Consider the following 19,525-nt stretch of genomic DNA (forward strand, 5'->3'; position numbering starts at 1 on the left):
AATGCAAATTTAGCCAAAAGTAATACAGTAGTATACGACTCCACCCAGCTAGTGGGTGCCATGCGAAGCGCGGCATCTCGCTAGTTATTATAATTACCTCCTCCGCAAAGGAGGTAATGTTTTCATCGGCGTTGGTTTGTTTGTTGGCTTGTCTGTTAACAAGATAACTCAAAAAGTTACGGACGGATTTTCATGACATTTTGTTTTAGGGGTGGTCCTTGGTACAAGTACGAGTTGATTAAATTTTGGAAGTGATCGAGATCTGAGTCTGGATCAGGAATTTTTCTAAAGGATTCTTTCCAACATTTGTGTACATGTATGTGCGAACATGCTATGTGTAGAGACCATGAAATTGGGACCAGTGTCATCCAGCGTGCAGCCTGAGAGCATAGCGCACACACACATTGAAACCGACAGGTCAATGGACTGAACCATTTGATACTATGGGCGAGTTGGGAATGTACAATAAAATATGCCAGTCCAGAGGATATGTGAATATTTCTATTGGGTGTACTGACAATATAGCGAAGAATGTTTCAGCCTTGGCGGAGTTTGCGCTCTCTGAGTGCCTTCTAGTTTACCTATGTTTCGGTATGTTTCAATGCTTTTCCCAGAAATACGCGCTTATGTATGCGATCGAGTATTGCCAGGTGGAAGGCTACTCCAAAGATACTTGCACACAGGCTGTCAACCAGTTTGGCCCTATGGTCATCAGTTTCATCATCCAACACTCGGTAAGTCTTTACAAATAAAACACACCCCTCAGTTTTGTGTACTTTTTTCTTCTTGCAGTGTTATTCTGAGCACAGATGCTACACACAAGGATTAACGACTCGGCCAATCTCCTGGTTAAGCCCCTGTCACATAGTAGCGAATACAGCTAACTTATGCCTAGATAGTCTAGATCGAATACTCGTGTGTCCAATCAGTAAATAGGCCTGAGACCTAATGACGTCACGCTTTGTTTACATGTGCACTTTCCTATGTGGTAGACGGTCCCTACTTCATCTGGCGTCCCGACTTCGCTCCCATAGGAAAGCACATGCATATATAAACAAAGCCATTACGTCGTTACATTTAGGTCTCGGGTCTATTGGGAATGTCTCCCAAGTGACCCATTATCGATAATTTTATTAATATCATTACATGTATTTTTTTTTTTATTTCAGGATAAAGTTTGCAACATTTTCATGCAGTGCCCGTCGTACAACAAGGTATGAGGAATGACTAAACCCTTTAGTTGTACACCATAAAAGAAAATCATACACTGTACTTCTTTATTTGGACAGCAATTTGTTATAAACAGATTTGTGTATGGGCAGTTATACAGATTTTAATTTAATTGCCACTCCCGAAATACTTTACTGTTTTGCCCAGGGTAAATTGGTGCCTGACGCATCCAAAATAAAGAAAAAACTACGGTGTTTTTTTTTGCCGAAACAATGAGTTGAAAATTCAAGAGCTAAAAGTTGAATTTTTTGATGCGTGGAGTACATTTTAAAGGCAGAATGGTATAATGGTATTGTGTAATAAAAGTCTCTGATTTCTGGTATGGAGCTTTCCCCAAAAGTAGTAGTGCGGCGACACGTTTTTTTTTTTTTTTACTACTTTTTTTCTTCTGTTGGCTGATGTTGCAGATGACGCTTCGATCCCCGTAAAACTCTCAAAAATATCATTCAGGGTGGAGCTTGAGGTGACCTCGGTTAGGCCATAAGGTTTGAGAATTCTGCACCCACTATTTGGATAGTCAAGACAAAAATCAGAGAAAACGATAACGTAGGATCTTTGCATCAGACCACAGTGACATGGACATTGTGCATGTGCTGCCAGGCTGGTCAATAGTCTGCTCGCTGCCTTACATATCGTGCTAATTAAAAAGCGTTCACAGGTTTTAGATTCACGACCATCACTCCCTCAGTCTGGCTTCCAGAAGCACAATTACAAAATTACATTTTTTTGGCCTAATGGATGTTTAATAGTTATAAATTTACCAAGAAATGGCCACAAATGTATGCTGTGTACACTACAAAACTGATTGCTGAGTGAAATATCCATGGCCTTAAAGGCAGAGTTCTGTACAGGGTGGATAAAAAAAACCGAAACTAATTGGAACAGAAGTAGTGCACATGTGAATCAAAAGGAGATATTCCTCTGTTAGGGTTGAATCGCCTCTTTAAAATGACACCCCTGATCATGTCATTACATTCACGGTTGACTGAGCAGTGACCAATTTTGCGAAAGGGTCGATTTAGAGAATTGGGCCACTTTTCAATTGTGGTTTCTGTTGTGTCATTTGTCATAGTGAAAGGCTATGGTTGCCAATCAAGGCAGGTGGGAAAAAAAAAGAGATTTCACCATGAAAAGTGGCGCAATTCTCTAAATAGACCCTTTCATAAAATTGGTCACTGCTCAGTCAACTGTCAATGTAAGGACATGGTCATGGTGTCATTTTGCCGTTTGATCATGGTGCCGTTTGATTCACATGTGCCCTACTTCTGTTCCAATAAGGAATAATATCTCGGTTTCTTTTTTTTTATCCACCCTGTATACTGGGTTTTTTGAGAAAACAATATTCTGGATCTGGATTTTAGATTTCAATTCCAAAGTTGCCAAGTCATATTTGAATTGCAACCTCCCTTGACACAATCCCGAAATCAGCATTCAGGACATGATTCTCATTCAGCCGGTTGTCACCCATTCACGGATTTGCCCAATTGAAAACCAAGTACAAATTAGAATGCATGGGAGTGGATTCACCGAAATGTCCAAGAATGTGTCACTTGACACATCTTTGGGAGTGACCTTTTTATTTTTGATTTCTTCAAAATGACAGCATGCCAGAAGGAATAATTTCACAGGGAGTAATAGTGTAATTACTATCTTTAAGCCAATTAAAGTAAGCTTTTTCACATCTGGTATGTTACTTTTGGGATAGCTGCAAATGGTCTATTCTATCTGAAATCGGCGAATTGTAATGGCTTCTTTTTGCTCTTACGATTATCTTGCGTCTTTTCCAGCCCGTGCCTAATGGTGACCTGTGTTCCAGTTGCAAGCAAGTATTCAGTGGTCTGGCTACCATCACTGGCAACAGCACATTCCAGGTAAAATTAATATCTGCAAAAAATTCTCAAGTTTGTATCATTTGGTGTCACACAAATTGACATTTTAGAAATTTGGCTGCAAAAAAAAAATAAGTTCCTAACTTGGTGGTATATTAGTATCCAAATTTCTACCATCACCAAAAAGGAACTGAATGATCAAATTGTACTGTTCATAAATTCATACAGAGCTGAAAGAATTACACCTTATTTATTTGTATTCATAAATACCTAAGACAGTTTACGCATTCCTATTGGTCGAGAGCCCGTCACGTGGCCGGTCTTAAACGGATGATAAAGACATGGCTAGCTGGTCTTAAACACTTTTCCAGTGTCACAATAAGTGTGGACTCCTAAAAATCCAGTGCCTCTTATCGTTTCATTGGTTGAACGTTCACAATCCTCACGTAGGCATGTGCAACACTACCAGGGAGTCAGAATTTTATAGTTCTAAATTCAAAACGCAACGCGCCAGGTGCGTTCTGCGCGACATCGCGCAGAACATGATACGCGTGCGTCAATCTCCATAAAAGGGTTGTTTACATCTTACTCGCCAGCTGAACACTCCATTATTTTGCAAGAGGGATGTTTCAAAAAGCATAAAGTGAATTTGTTGAACAAAATCGGGATGTTTTGAACGAATTATATGATTTTATTTTTACCGAAAAGGTATTTATGAATGGGAATAAATATGTGCTCCGTCGGTATTTATCACTCTGTTTAAGACCACTTAGAGTCTGGGTGCTGATAATTACCTGGTCTTAACCAGAGTGATAAAAACCTCCGGAGCACACATTTATTCCCTTAGTAATAAGTGCCAAGTTCTTAACCTCTGTGATTTCCTCAATTTTTTTTAAAGACAATTTGACAGCTATTAGTTGTGTGCATTAGTGCTGTGCATGTGCACCTGGCTGCGAATTGTTTTTTTCCCAAATGAGATCGGACAATATTAAAAGAGGGCGCTCTCACTTTGTTATGCATATTCATGATGTCCAGGGCTTTAGAGAACAAGTCGTATAACAAGGAATAATGGTGTTTAAATCACCGACGATTGGCAGCTGATTTGTGGACTGGTTGGAAGTAGTCCTGACTTTTAATCAGGTGATCCCAGTTCGAATATCAGTGAGTGTTTTTTCACTTCTTCTCATTTTACCTTTTAAATAACCAAAGTGAGGAAGTTACATTTGTCACAAGACGTAAAGCCTATCTTGGGTTTGTGTTGTGGAGAATAAGACATTAGAAATGCATGTAATGGACCAATCAGAAGATGGGAAACGGATGTCGTTTTGGGAAAAACAGATTCGCTGGCCACCCCTAAAAGAACCCAACCCTTAAATTCAAACCCTGTAAGTTGTCTGAAGGTCTTTCTAGCTTAACGTTCTAAACTTGCAATCTTCGTGTGCCTTATCAGTCGCCTGTTAAAATGTACCAAAATGTGAGGTCGGTTTTGGTTTTCCATGTAGCCAGGTTTTCATTTTGAAAATTCCCACAAATGGCATTCAAAACCTTTCCTTTCATCGTTGGAGAAGTTACTAAGTAATTTCCCATAATCTGGAACCGGTTCCTGACATCAGCGGTCGGGTACTCGGGTACCCGGGAACCCGGTTCCGATGCACACCCTTAACGTCTATAAACATTTCACATTTTTGTGGCACAAGTTAAAAAGCTTCATATTTAGACTTCAAATACGAGCGACTATCATGTTTTTTCCTCTTTAAAAACCCAATTAGAAAACATCGACTTGGGGTATGTTTTTGTCCTTAATAAAGTCCTTCAACTTAGAACGTCTTTCGTATCGGATTCGTAGCTTTTTGGAGCTTTTGAAGTTTTCACTGTTGTGTTTAACCCCAGAAAGTGTAAATTCTCTCGCTTTGGAATTCAGCCATTGGTTTACAAGCTTTTTGTGCCGAAAAACAAATCCTTTGTAACAAACAGGAGTATGTGCAGTATGAGCGGCGTTATTCTGCTTGTTTGAACACCACTCACAGGCTGAGTGTGAAAAGTTTATCGGCAACTATGTGGGCAAATTTACCCAATTTGTCAATTCCAACTGGTGAGCGTCTGTCAAGTCCAATTTACATGGCTTGCAGCAAAACCATCACCCTGCTCAAAAACAACAAACAAACACCATCACATGACCTAGCAGTGCTTACTACGGCCAAGTTCGGGCAAGGACCATTAGTCGACTAGTGGTTGATTTGTGACGTACCTTACGCCTGCGCACTGATAGCAACGTGCGAACGTCTCTAGTCAAACGCTGGTCAAAATGTCATCGCAAAACTTCTGGATCCTGGCTCTCTGCTAGCGTTATGAATGCGCGCGGCTATTGGTTACCAGCGAAGCAACCAACCCCAGTAGGCTGGTTCCAAATAGTCGACTTGCGTAGTCAACCACCGTCGACTAGACAGAGTTCGGGCAAACGTAAGTTAACCATTGGTCAACTATAGTCCTTGCGCGAACTTGGCCTAAAATGCCTGAATAAATCCCCGTCATCTGATTGGTGGGCCGATGATCACATGAACAGGGTGAGTCTAAAAAAAAACAAACCAACCACATAGCAGAACCAATTTTTGTTACTGAAGTTCTGCATGTAGCACTATCAAAATCTAGGATTTGAAAGCCCATTTTACAAGTTTTCTTTCCATTCAAGAATCATTTAAATCACTCATGTACTTTTCAAGTTACAGGACATTAAACACAAGCACTATTTTAAAGTTCTCTCCACGAATCACACAAAAAAGTTAATGTTTTTTTTTTTCAGCAAAACGAAAACAATTCACATAGGGATGTGTGTGAATTGCTTTCATTTTTCAGAAAGAACATGCACCTTTTCTTTGATCCTTGGACAGACCTGGTTGTGTTTTACAATTTTGTAACTTGAAAGTACATGAGTGATTTGAATGATTCATGTACTAAAAGGAAGTTAATGAATTGGGCTTTCATATCCTAGATTTTGAAAGTGCTACATGCAGAATGTTACTAAAACAATGGTCCCGAATTTTTTTTTGGACTCACCCTGTAGGCTGTGATTCCATTGAACACCATTACAGTACATCTGAAGGAGGTTATTAAAAACCAACCTGTCGAAATTTCAGCTCAGTAGATATCATACTTTTGAGAAAATTGCGAAAATGTGTCCTCATTTTCTTGACCCAGAGCAAGGTTTTCGTCGAGAGCCCTCTGTTCCAAAATGTTCAATACATTTTGAATTGCGCCCTCTTGTGGTACAATGTCCCAGTTTGTCACTTGGGAAATTTTACTCTCATTCATAGATGTAACAAATTGCAAACTGAACTAAAGTCAGTCAATTCGGGGCAGTATTTGAAAAAAAAATATCTTTTTTTCTCCTTATTTTGTCCGTTTTAGTTTTGAATGTTTGGAAATGGTGTCTGTTACTTTAAAAATTCCCTTGACATAACAGAAGACAGTGCAGACGGAAGCATCATTGTTCTGCAGATATGAAGGCCACTCAACGGCCGAGTGCGAACAGTTTGTCAACCAATATGTGGGCAAATTTGTCCAATTTGTAACTTCTCAGCTGGTGAGAGCCTGTCAAGTCATATATTTTACATGGCTTGCAGCAACAGCATCCCCCCAACCCCCCCCCCCCCCCCACCCACACCCCCCCAAATAAAGCATCCCATTTTCACAATTCATATTAATCCTAGCACAGTGTTATTTGCTTATACAGGACGAGACCAAAAAAAAGAACCCAAATGGCAGGACCAATTTTTGCATGAAGTTTTACCTGTTGCACTTTTAAAATCTAGGACATTAAAGCCCAGTCATTAAGCTTTCTTTTAGTACAAGAATCATTCAGATCACTCATGTACATTTCAAGTGACGGAATTTTGAACACAAACCCTGTTTTAAAGTTCTGTCCACGGATCACAAACAAGCAAGTGTTCTTTCAGCAAAACGAAAACAATTCACACACATCCCTACATGTATGTGACTGTTTTCATTTTGCTGAAAGAACACTTGTTTGTGATCTGTGGACAGAACTTTATAACGGGGTTTGTGTTCAAAATTCTGTAACTTGAAAGTACATGAGTGATTTGAATGATTCTTGTACTGAGAGAAAGCTCATGACTGGGCTTTCATATCCTAGATTTTGAAAGTGCTACAGGCAAAACTTTATTTAAAATTGGTCCTGCCATTAGGGTTTTATCTGTTTTTACTCACCTTATACAGGTATCACAAGTCCTAAGTTTCCCCCCAACATTATTCTTAATTAATGAAATAGAAATGCACGATTTCAACAATATCCCAAGTGCAAATGACAGAGGACACTCTTCTGCCCATCTTGTGAGAAAATGATAGAAATCCAATCACGCATACCAACACGAAGCTCATTTGAATTAAAAAAGTGCTAATAAAAAAAGTTGCAATAAACAGCATCGCTCCAATGTACTGGTTTGAGTGATCCTGCAAGGCAGGGTAGACTTTCATTAATTAATAACTTTACCTTACAAAAGTTTCCTTGTTTAAAAGGATGTTTAACTAAAACAAGACGCAATCTTGGTAATCTAACAGATAATTGCAGACCTTTTAATGCAAAGATGACAAGAAAATGCAAATTAAATGTAACATTTTTGAAATTTCCCATGTAAAAACAAGAGTCTCTACTTGAAAGAGGAAGAACAAGAAAAAACCAATTTCAAAAATGTTACATTTAATTTGCATTTTCTTTGTCATCTTTGCATTAAAAGGTCTAATCATCTGTTAAAAGGTCTATAATTATCTGTTTTATTCTTCACGGCTCGGCGTATAAGCCGCCCTGTGTATAAGCCGCAGTAAACATTTTCATGGGGCAAATTCAACGTATAAGCCGCAGCTTACATGTATATTCCAAAATTACGGTACATTGGAGCAATGCTGTTTACTGCAACTTTTTTTATTGGCACTTTTTTCATTCAAATGACTTCGTGTTGGTATGCGTGATTGGATTTCTATCATTTTCTCACAAGATGGGCAGAAGAGTGTCCTCTGTCATTTGCATTTGGGATATTGTTGAAATCGTGCATTTCTATTTCATTAATTAAGAATAATGTTGGGGAACTTGGGACTTGTGATACCTGTTTATTGTAAAAAATGTTTGTTTGGAGCAGGTTGCAATTTTATCTGCTTTTCAAGAATTACTGCATCATAAATTGATCCCTTTAAAAGCAAAAAGCACACATCCTTTTGGCTCATTCAGTTAATATAAATCATATTCATGATATTGTCACAGTTCCAGCGTACAGCTTCAATTGACCAATTCATTTTATACAACGCCTGAATGAATCCCCGTCATCTGATTGGTCAGGTTGTTGGTCACATTTCATCAATTTTTTTTATCCCAATGCACGGCGTGGCCACACCACAAAAATAGAAGTTCTATTCCGCTGTAAATGGAAGTTCCATTGCACGGTAACACTTTTGGCGGCTCTGACCAATAAGATGACGAGGATTTATTCAGGTGTTGTATAAAACAATAATGAATTTTTCACATTCGTGCAATTAATGGAAAGAATAATTTCATTTGTAGTTACTGATGGAATATTCCATTTATACAACACCTGAACAAATCCCCGTCATCTGATTGGTGGATCGTTGATCACATGTCTTGAATTATTCGTCCTAACGCACGGCGCGGATGCACTACAAAAATAGCAGTTCTATTGCATGGTGAATTATACATGTAGAACTTCCATTGCACGGTTTCATTACTGCCGGTGGTGGCGCTGTATTACGAATCTGATTCACAGAATGTCAATTTGGCGGACAATGCGCGAGAATCTCCGTTTGTTCTCCGAAGAAAATTCCGGAACTCCAAATGCTGACACAGCTAACACAAAGAAGCAAAAAAAATCTGAACTTGTCGATAACAGTATTTAAATACATATATAATGGATATGAAGTTCTGAACTTAGTTGTGGAATAGTTTTAGACCGAGATAAATTGAGTACATGTATGCTGGCTAGTTCTGAACTTGTCGACAGTTTTGAATAAATCGGATATTGGAAGGGACCACCAGATTGTCTGAAAAAGTAGAACATTAATGTAAGTACCGGTTCACAAGTCAACCAATCAGATGACAATTAAGGATGTATTCAGGCGTTATTTAAAACAATAATGAATGTTTTGCATTCGTGCAATGGAAGAATAATTTCATTCGGTGACAGACGAATGTTCCATTCACCTCGGCTTCGCCTTGTGGAATGGAACAGTCATCTTTTACCTCATGAAATTATTCTAACCATTGCACTCACAAACATTGTATACCACTCAGTTTCGCCTTATGGAATGGAACATTCCATCTGTCACCATATGAATATGAAAATATTCTTACCATTGCAATCACAAACGTGTAAAGCCATGCCACTTTGCGCCTTATGGAATGGAACATTCCATCTGTCACCATATGAATATGAAAATATTCTTACCATTGCATTCATAATAAAACGTGTAAAGCCATACCACTTTGCTTGTTGGCTTCATACATGCACCTCTCTCAGTGCCACACTGCATGCTGCCGCAAACATCATACGCACCTGCACGCATGTCAGATTTTTGTGCACGCGTGCCAGACTTTAAGCACGGCTTTGATTGGTCAAAGTGTTGTGGGTTGGGCTTAGTGGATTGGCCTATTGATCATGTGACTTCATGCCGACAGGCAACAGCGGGCAACTCGAACATTTTTTGCATGTTATTTGGCCCACATTAAAGTTTATGTGAACACTTTAAAAGCACTGAACGATATACATGCATTGGAAAAGAGAACCATTTGCTGAAAGATGGCATACACGTGACCACAAGATTTTGCAAACGAATGTCACATGGTATACAGGGTGAGTAAACAAAAAAAATGAAACCCAAATGTCGGGACTATTGAAGTTCTGCAAGTAGCACTTTCAAAATCTAGGATATACTTGTAAAAGCCCAATTTATAAGCTTTTTTTTTTAGTACAAAAATCATTCAAATCACTCATGTACTTTTCAAGTTTAAACACGGAATTTTAAACACAACCACCGTTTTAAACTTCTGTCCACGGATCACTAAAAAAGTGTGCATTCTTTCAGCGAAACAGAAATAATTCAACACATCCCCATTTGACTTGTTTTTCGTTTTGCTGAAAGAACACTTACCTATTTTGTGATCCATGGACAGAACTTTAAAATGGTGGTTGTGTTTAAAATTCCGTAAGTTGAAACTTATATGAGTGATTTAAATGATTCTTGAACTAAAAGAAAGTTAATGAATTGGGCGTTCATATCCTAGATTTTGAAAGTGCCACATGCAGAACTTCACTCAACAATAGTCCCAATATTTGGGTTTTGGTGGTTGTTTTTACTCACCCTGTATTGTCTTCATAGGATGGAACAGCTTGTTGATTCTTTTCGAGCAGATTTCTTTTGTGCTACCAGTAATGACTTCATGATTGTTCATATTTTATTTCTTCTTGTGCTTTCTAGAAAGAGCCTGTTTGGTGTGAGATCATCCAGGTGTGTACGCCCAGCCAAGACTTCAGCGCAGTCAGCAAGCCACAAGCCATGTCTCGACTCATGCAGGTAACATGAATGAATCGTCTACTTTGGACAATTTGAATTGAACATTGACCCTAACCTTCCCAAATCCTCCAAAAACTTTGTTTTCAAAATGGAGGATTTTGCAGGATTGAGGCTACATGGCAAAGGTGTGTTGCTGATTTTGGAGAATGCACTGCGTCAAGGTCTAGGCCTAGATTATGCTTGATATCCTCCGCACTGCTCCAGGATGTCACTGCTCTGCTTCTAATCAAATAAGGTTTTGCCCTTCACCGACGTATAAACACTGTATACTCCCGAGTGAAAGTTGGAAAAAATCACTCGGGTGGGACTCGATTTTTTTTTCCCCCCAACTTTCACTCGGGAGGTAACACACTGAGTATACAGTGTTTATACGTCGGTGAAGGGCAAAACCTATTTGATTTACATCACCCCGACGCAAAATTCCATCTTATGAATAGTTAATGCGGTACCCGCTGCTATATACATCAGATTCGAACCAGCCAACGATCCCGTTAGCTGGGTGGTCGAGTGGTAAGACATCTGCACTAGAAAGCAGGAGATCGTGGGTTGCGAGTCCCACCTGAGTGATTTTTTTTCCAACTTTCACTCGGGAGGTAACACACTGAGTATACAGTGTTTATACATCGGTGAAGGGCAAAACCTAGTTTGATTTACATCACCCCGACGCAAAATTACATCTTATGAATATTGACAGTGATTGCTGGAGGATTTTGCAGGATTGAGGCAGTAGTCACCCCTCCAAGGACCACATTTAAGAAATAACAGCATTTTGTAGGATTGAGGCTGTGTGCAATTTCTATATGTAGGCATTTAGAGGATTTTACAGGATTGAAGCTACATCTAGAAAAAATATCTAGGGAGTTACTAGTTGGGTTGACTACAGATCAGTATTACTGCTATTTCTGCTATACAATCAAGTGCAAAAGGTGTACAGGCATTACATTCACTGTGTGGACTTCCGAACAAAAGATGTCCACATAAACCAGTTTTCAGATACGTTGTGTGGACTTGCCCATGTCCACACAAGGTTTCCCCCTCTCTGGAAAACAGGTTTAGAGGCTTTTGGGTGAGATCTATCAGTCCCAAAATGATGAGAAACACTGAATTCAGGCCCGATTCAAAACGTGATTCAGCAACTTTTGATTTAAAATCGAGATCCTAGAATGTTGAAGCTGATTTGAAAGTTCATCAGGTTAGTTTTTCAGCACCCTTCTTTAGATTTTGAGCATGTTTATTGCTTCAAATGAAACAAAAGATGGACTGTACCTTTAATGGAGATATGCCACAGTTTTATTTTCACTGCAAATATTCATAATGATTGTCTGTTTTATTTTCTTCCTGTCTCAAAGGTTCCTCCTGCTAACGGTGACACCTGCAAGGATGCAAGCAATATTCTCAAGACTTGCAAGACATCCTGAACAACGAAACCGTGCAGGTGGGTGTTAACGATTGAACTGATCATCAACTTGTAGCATTTTTGGTTTAATCTATTCCTTTAAAACCTCAAAATACCCTGCCTGTTGTTTACTGTACAGCCCCAAACCCACCCTGCCTGTACTCCCTGTACTGCCCCAAACCACCCTGGCCTGTTACTCCCTGTACTGCCCCAAACCACCCTGCCTATTACTCCCTGTACTGCCGCTAACCACCCTTGCCTGTTACTCCCTGTATCTGCTCCAAACCACCCTGCCTGATACTCTCTGTACTGCCCCAACCACCCCTGCCTGTTACTGTTGTACTCTCTGTACTGCCCCAAACCACCCTACCTGTTACTCCTGTACTGCCCCAAACCACCGTGCCTGTTACTCCTGTACCGCCCCAAACCGCTCTGCCTGTTACTCCCTGTTTTGCTCCAAACCACCTGCCTGTTAGTCTCGCCTGTACTGCTCGCTCCAAACCTCCCTGTTGCTTGTTACTCCCCTGGGGTTCGGGTTCCCCTTTTTTGACTCACCCTGTAAAGTCTTCAATTCTTTTTACAACAACAAAACATTTCATATACACAGGGTTTGCGATTTTGTGATTTTTTATTTAAAAAAAAGAAGATTTATTTGATTTATCAGATTTTTTAAAATTTAAATCAGATTGTTTGATATTTTTTTTTGACTTTCAAAACATTGATATGTCTAAAAATGTTTCTAAATCACTGTTACAAAAATCACTGATTTAAATCACTTTTTTTGGTAAAATCAGTGATTTAAATCAACGTGATTTAAATCAGCCAACCCTGATGTAAACGTTTCACTTTTACAATTTGAAATCTTGTTTGTAAACTTGTTTATGCTGTTGATTTCATTAACATTTCTTTTATTGTTGTTTCCCGTCTTTTCCAGACAAACTTGTTCTCCACCTTAACCAAGGTGTGTGAAGCCCTAGGCATAGCTCCGGATACATGTACTACAGACATCGGCGAGTTCGGACCGCTAGTTTTACAAGAGCTGATTCCATTGCTGGTGAGAAATTTTTACTTTACATCATGCGACTTTTTTCAGATCAGGTGATTTTTTTATCAAAATGACTTACTTATCAAAATGGGGCGCTGTGGTCCAATGGTTACGGTGTTCGACTTGTGTGCTGTGGTACATAGGTTCGAATCCTGACCTTGGGAACATGGTGTTTGTGCTCTTGAGCAAGGCACTTTACCGTTATTGCTTCGTCCTTCGGATGGGACGTAAAGCCGTAGGTCCCGTGTGTTGTGTAATGCACGTTGAAGAACCCAGTAACACTGGTCGCTAAGAGAAGGGGTTTGCCCTGGTGTTTCTGGCAGTAGCAGTAATTATGCGCCACAGCACCTAGCAAAAAAGGTGCTACATAATGGGTCTCATAATGTTCATATACTTCATTTACCTGTCTTTAGTTGCATTTTCCCCTGCGCTTTTTATCCTCTGGCAAAAGGCGCTATAAAATACAGTTATTATATTATTATTATTACTCAAATGTGTTTTTTCCACACATTTATCACACAAGTTTCCTTAGTTTTAAACATTTGGCATAATATTTATTAAGACTGAAATATTTTCACATCTTCTTTTCAACACTGATTTTGTTTGTGTACAAAAACTAAGGGCAATTCCATGGTTACTGGCATGACACTTTTTGCGTCCTTTTACATTCTGCGCGCTGCAGTCTTCGTACTAGTCGGACTATCTATCTCCTTGTGCATTTAAGGTTTGGTAAAAGATAAGAAACTAATCAACAAAATCTCTTTTGACATAAAAAATGAACTTTTCTTCTGCCTTAAAAACAAAAACTCACAATCCCACTTGCATTTTGCATGTAAAAAGCAAGCTGCTAATAAAGCCATAATTTTTGTCCCCAAAATATTTTTTTTCCCTGACAACAAAAATGCTCTCAACCATATTCCATCTTAGTGTACTCAAATGAAAGGTCTTGTTGTCCCCTTTCATTTGATACCACAATTGAGGTTGTGATGCTTTGTAGTTCTGAAGATTTTGTAAGTTGTTCCAATTAGGTAAAGGGACAAACCTGTGTTCACAGGAACGGAGTGCCCATCTGCCCAAAGCGATTGGGCCAGACTTGAGTCCATGAAATACTGCTGTGGGGGGATCGCCACACCTTCTCCACAGCGAGTCTGTTACCTTCTCAGCATGGAATAATGCCAGTACCCATTTAACACCTGGGTTGAGAGGAGTAATTGAGGTAAAGCGCCTCACTCAAGGGCACAACACGCATGGCACGCCGGGCTCGAACCCACAATTCACGATCATGAATCCTCCGCTAGACCACACGTGCCCACATTTTGAATTGACGTACATGTAATCCTCATGGAAATTGATCTTCTAATCACTTTTCTCTCACACAGGACGGCAGCACTATCTGCCCTCAGCAGGGTTTATGTGCAGCAGGCTCTCTCTACAAACTTGGCCGTGTTGTCTCATCCATTGAGCAGGTATCTAAATATACTCACAATAAAAGGACAAGACAAGACAAGCTTAGTAGAGCCGGTCCCAGTATGCACACAATTCTACTCAATTGATTTGGAATGGCTATTCACTGGAAGTCTTTTCATGCATGTGGTCAGTCAATGCACGCGGGTTTTACCCCATTCATTGGTGTTACAGGGTAATCCTATATGATAGCACTGCCCGACTCTCTTCACCAGTCTACTACAGTCGAAGTGACGGGGAGTCAGTCAGTCAATCAGTCCATTGGTCAATTAAGTCAGAATGGCTATTCACTGGAAGTCTTTCCATGCATCTGGTCTACACAGTGGGCCGGATTTAGCCCATCCAAGGTGTTACAGGGTCATCCTATATGAAAGCACTGCTCGGTTCTCTTCACCAGCCTACAACCAGTCAAAGTGACAATCAGTCAGTCAGTCAGTCCAGTCGGTCAATTAATTCAGAATGGCTATTCACTGGAAGTCTTTCCATGCATCTGGTCTGCCCAAGGGCCGGATTTAGCCCATCCAAGGTGGTACAGGGTAATCCTATATGATAGCACTGCTCGGTTCTCTTTACCAGTCTACAACCAGTCTTAGTGCAAGTCAGTCAGTCAACCGGGAGTCAGTCAGTCAGTCCAGTCAGTCAATAATCGGAATTTCTATTTACTGCAAGTCTTTTTATGCATCTTGTCTACACAATGGGCGGCTTTAGCCATTCATTGGTGTTACAGGGTCATCCTATATGATAGCACTGCCGGGCTCTCTTCGCCAGTTACAACCAGTAAGTTAGTCAGTCATTAGGTCAGTCTGCGGACAAAGAGAACTCTAGGCGGCTTCCGGGACAAGCAAAACCTTTAAAAATACAGTGCCGGTACGCAACATACATATGAAAAAAAATTGCATTTGATTGGGCGTTTCAAAATAAACTTCATGAATTTTCCTTTGTTTATCTCTTTTGTCTGTCCCCTTAGGTTACTAAGAGCAATGGAGATCCCTGTGCAGAGTGTAAGGAGATAGTTATGGACTTGTTAGATATATTCTCAACAATCAAACAGTGCAAGTACGTCTGCTGGATATGTTTATTATATATGTAGCACCTTACTGTTAGCCTTGTACTGCTCAAAAACCAATCTGCCTTTCCCTGTACTGCCCCAGACCACCCTGCCTATTACTCCCAGTACTGCCCCAAACCACCCTGCCTGTTACTCCCTTTACTGCCCCAAACCACCCTGCCTGTTACTCCCTTTACTGCCCCAGACCACCCTGCCTGTTTCTCCTGTACTGCCCAAACCACCTGCCTGTTACTCCTTGAATTGCCCGAACCACCCTGCCTGTTTCTCCCTGTACTGCCCAAACCACCCTGCCTGTTACTCCCTGTTACTCCCTGTATTGCCCAAAACCCACCCTGCCTGTTGCTCCCTGTATTGCACCAAACCACCCAGCCTGTTACTTCCTGTACTGCCAAAAACCACCTGCCTGTTACTCCCTGTACTGCCCCAAACCGCCCTGCCTTTTACTCCCTGTGTTGCCCCAAACCACCCTGCCTGTTACTCCCTGCATTGCCCAGAACTGCCAAAGCACTATTCATTGGTGAATGAATACAATGTCATACAATGTAATACAGTTGTTAATGGGTTAAACCCATATAGTCATGATAGTACTTCTATAAGTAGATGTCCTGCATGTTCATTGCACGACTTTCACCGGAGAAATAGTACCCTAAGATTAGCTCCTGGGCTACCAACTATGCAACACAAGTGCTTGTAAGTGAGGCTGCTGGTGGTACCATACTAAACTGCTAAACCGAAAATGACAACTTTTTCCCCACTACAGAAAGATATATTCAACAAGGCCATCGCTGTCTGTGTCGCTCTAGGCGGTTCCACAGCTACCTGTACTGGAGTGATTAAACACTATGGTCCCGTCGTTGATGAGCGTCCTCACAAATGAACTGGTGAGTCACTGTTGAGTGTTGAGTTTCCGTAGAGTTTTTGAGTATTGAGTTGTGGAGTGCCTTGAATTTTGGGGGCTACTGTTATCAAAGATGTCAACATCTATGATCCACTCACCTGAGTATGATCACTCAGTTGAGTGGCTGACAAATTTTGAGTTTCTGTGAGTTTTTGAGTTCTGAGCTTTTGAGTTTTGAGTGTCTCTTGAGTTTTGATGGCTCCTTTGTTATTTGGCAACACGTACTGAAGGCATCTAAACTATGGTCAACTCATACCGAGCATGATCACAGGTGCCCTGGTGAGTGGCCATCGAGTTTCGAGTTTCTGTTGAGTTTTTGAGCATCTGTTGAGTGTTAGAGTTGACTTTTTAATGGCTTTGGTTATTAGGTAGCAAAAAAGATGTTGAGGATTGGTTAAGTTTGTTTTAGAATCAATTGCACTTTTGAGTGGGTCGGTTGAGTTCTTGAATGTTTATTGGGCTCCTAAAGGGCCTGTCTCATTATAGTGCTCTCATAGGAGACCTTACGGTGACAAAAAAAATATTTAATAGATTTAACAATCGCAGCGAGGACACACGACAATGACAATTTCCGTCTGAAGTGGCCAGAAGCAGCTCAAGCTACCGGTACACTCATACTGTGCTCATCAGGCGCTTACGATGCACTCAACTCACTCTCTATGCACCCCTGTCAAGCCCGATTACTCGATCTAGTCTGCTTGCCGCTGCGCTGTCACTGCCCCCAAACTACACTCCGCTTGCTGTTGATAAATCCTAGTAGCTCGCATTGCGCTCTTTATACGACCAAAATACGCTCACGTGATGTCACTTGCGCTGTATAAATACAGTCAATCTGCAGTCCAGTTTCAAATTTATACTACAAGTACATCACAATCGAGTTACTTTTTCATGGAGACTACATCGACTGCCTTGCGCCTAGGCTGCCTCAATGCCACTTCAATGTGGCACGATTGACGCTGGCACAACGCCTGAGTTGTATCATCACGGCGCCCTGGCCAGAGCGCAGAGGTGTTGTGATTGTTTTGAGCATGTTAAAAACTTTAGCCCTCATCGGGGACCATTAAGACCCTCTGGCGCCCATCTGGCAACCTATGTAGTTGTCGCTGCGATCTAGTAGTGTTGTTGTGCCCCAGCCACTTTTCAAGGACGCAGTGACAGACATATATGATCGCAGACAGTCTGACAGGGCCTTTAGTGTCTTTCATGTTTGAGTATCTTCAGTTTTTTAAAATCGGTTTATAGTGCAGTTCAGAGTCTCTTTGGCAGTTTGAAATGGCCCTTGAGTTCATGAGTATTTGTTAAGAGTGTCTGTTTGTGTCTTGAATTGTGGAGTCTGTTGAGTTGGTATCTTTTGGGTTCTTGGGTTTCCATGGAGTTAATCAGTTTTTTGGGTGTTTAAGTTTTAGACAAAAGTGTTATTTCTGACAACTCTTCACAGACACCGTCTCTGTGCACCATGATACAACTATGCACCTCAAGTGTGGAGCATGTCCAGCCCAGACCAGCCGCCAAGGCCGTTATGGTGAGTTGAAGAAGTTGCAGTGTTTTTATCACAAAATGTTATTGGTTGTTTCGGCAACTCGCCGAAACGGCCTTTGTTTTCGTAAAGTTTTTGTTTTCTTCCTTGTCAGCCAAGTTCCCATAGCGTTTGTACACATTTTCATCGTGCCTGGCACTTTTGGGGCACAAAAATAAATCTGATACCTTTACTTGGCATACACTTAGACCAACACCTGCAGTTGTGTGCTGAATATTGAGGACATCATGACATCGTCACGAGTCACGTGCATATTTTCAAGGCCTATATCTCCAGAACTACAGGTCCGATTGGGTTGAAACTTGATATGTACATATACCTACACAGGGAGTCTTATAGATGAAAATAAAGTGACGTCATGATGACAGCCACATTTTGTTCACAAACATCTAGTTTGTGATTATTCCACTGTGGGAGTTCCCCAGTTTCACAGATTATTTCATGTTGATTAGAAGTTACAGACTTGCACTTTAATTACTGAAGGGTGTAGTACAGATGATTTTGCTTTATATCAGTTTGATTAAGTAATATTCATAAATACCTTAGACATTTACCCTGGATTCCCATTGGTTGAGAGCCAGCACGTGGCTGGTCTTAAACGGTTGATAAAACACCAGCTGGCTGACATTTTCCAGTGTGTCACGTGAAATTTGGACTCCTATGAAATCCAGTGCCTTTTACCGTCTTATTGATGGAACGTTCACAATCCAGCGTTTTATTGGTTGAACGTTCACAATCCTTACATAGGCATGTGCAATACTGCCAGTGAGTCAGTATTTCATAGTCCTAAATTCACAATGCACTCACCACAGCTGCATCTGCGTGTCATCGCGCAGTACGCAAGACGCGAGCGCCAATCTCCAAAAAAGGAGATGTTTATGTCTTACTCGTGAGCAGGACACTCCATTATAGAGCTACATGTAGAGGGTGTTTCGAGAAAAAGAAAGTGAAATTGTTTTACAAAATTGTTGGAAACGTTTAATTTTTAACTTGTTTTGATTTTAGATTTTGTTTTGATTTTGAAAAGGTGCCGGTATTTGTGAATGGGAATAAATATGTGCTAGGTTGGTATTAAACACTATGGTTAAGAACCGATGGGAGTCTGGGATGCGTATAATTACCTTCAGCTTCGATTCGGGTAATTATCAGCATTCAGACTCCAACCAGTCTTAAACATACATTTGACATATAGTTTAAGTTAAGTTTTCGAGTTGGTTTTTCTGTCGAAGAAGCAACATTACAGAGTACAGAAAGCAGGGCTAAAGATGGCTCGACTCTTTTAGCACCCATCATGCAAGGCTTCAATGAACTGATGGGCCATCAATCCCCTGCTGCCATTTTTATCGGCTTAGGTGCTATTTCTTCTTCCCGTGCTAGGTGCCTCCATCAGACGGTAACGTCTGCACGGAATGCAAGCAGATGATTGCGGACATAAAGGACATCCTGAGCAACACCACCGTACAG

At 40.6% G+C, this 19,525-nt stretch overlaps 1 protein-coding gene and 1 long non-coding RNA gene across 2 annotated transcripts; both read left to right on the plus strand.

The window, feature by feature from the left end:
* The first annotated feature begins 617 nt into the window (after positions 1-617).
* On the plus strand, positions 618-16,470 carry LOC119731427. Its single transcript, XM_038204597.1, has 11 exons — positions 618-734; positions 1,170-1,214; positions 3,018-3,101; positions 6,520-6,639; positions 10,557-10,652; positions 12,002-12,056; positions 12,525-12,577; positions 12,983-13,102; positions 14,473-14,559; positions 15,525-15,613; positions 16,387-16,470. Exons 1-11 carry the CDS (start codon positions 627-629, stop codon positions 16,427-16,429), a joined length of 900 nt encoding a protein of 299 aa, XP_038060525.1. The 5' UTR covers positions 618-626; the 3' UTR covers positions 16,430-16,470.
* A 14-nt stretch (positions 16,471-16,484) lies between these two features.
* Positions 16,485-19,525, plus strand: LOC119731267. Its single transcript, XR_005271443.1, has 3 exons — positions 16,485-16,507; positions 17,963-18,046; positions 19,439-19,525. It is a non-coding gene; the product is annotated as an uncharacterized LOC119731267 (long non-coding RNA).

This window comes from Patiria miniata, unplaced genomic scaffold (genome assembly GCF_015706575.1).
Source record: "Patiria miniata isolate m_02_andy unplaced genomic scaffold, ASM1570657v1 HiC_scaffold_23, whole genome shotgun sequence".
NCBI classification, from domain to species: domain Eukaryota; kingdom Metazoa; phylum Echinodermata; class Asteroidea; order Valvatida; family Asterinidae; genus Patiria; species Patiria miniata.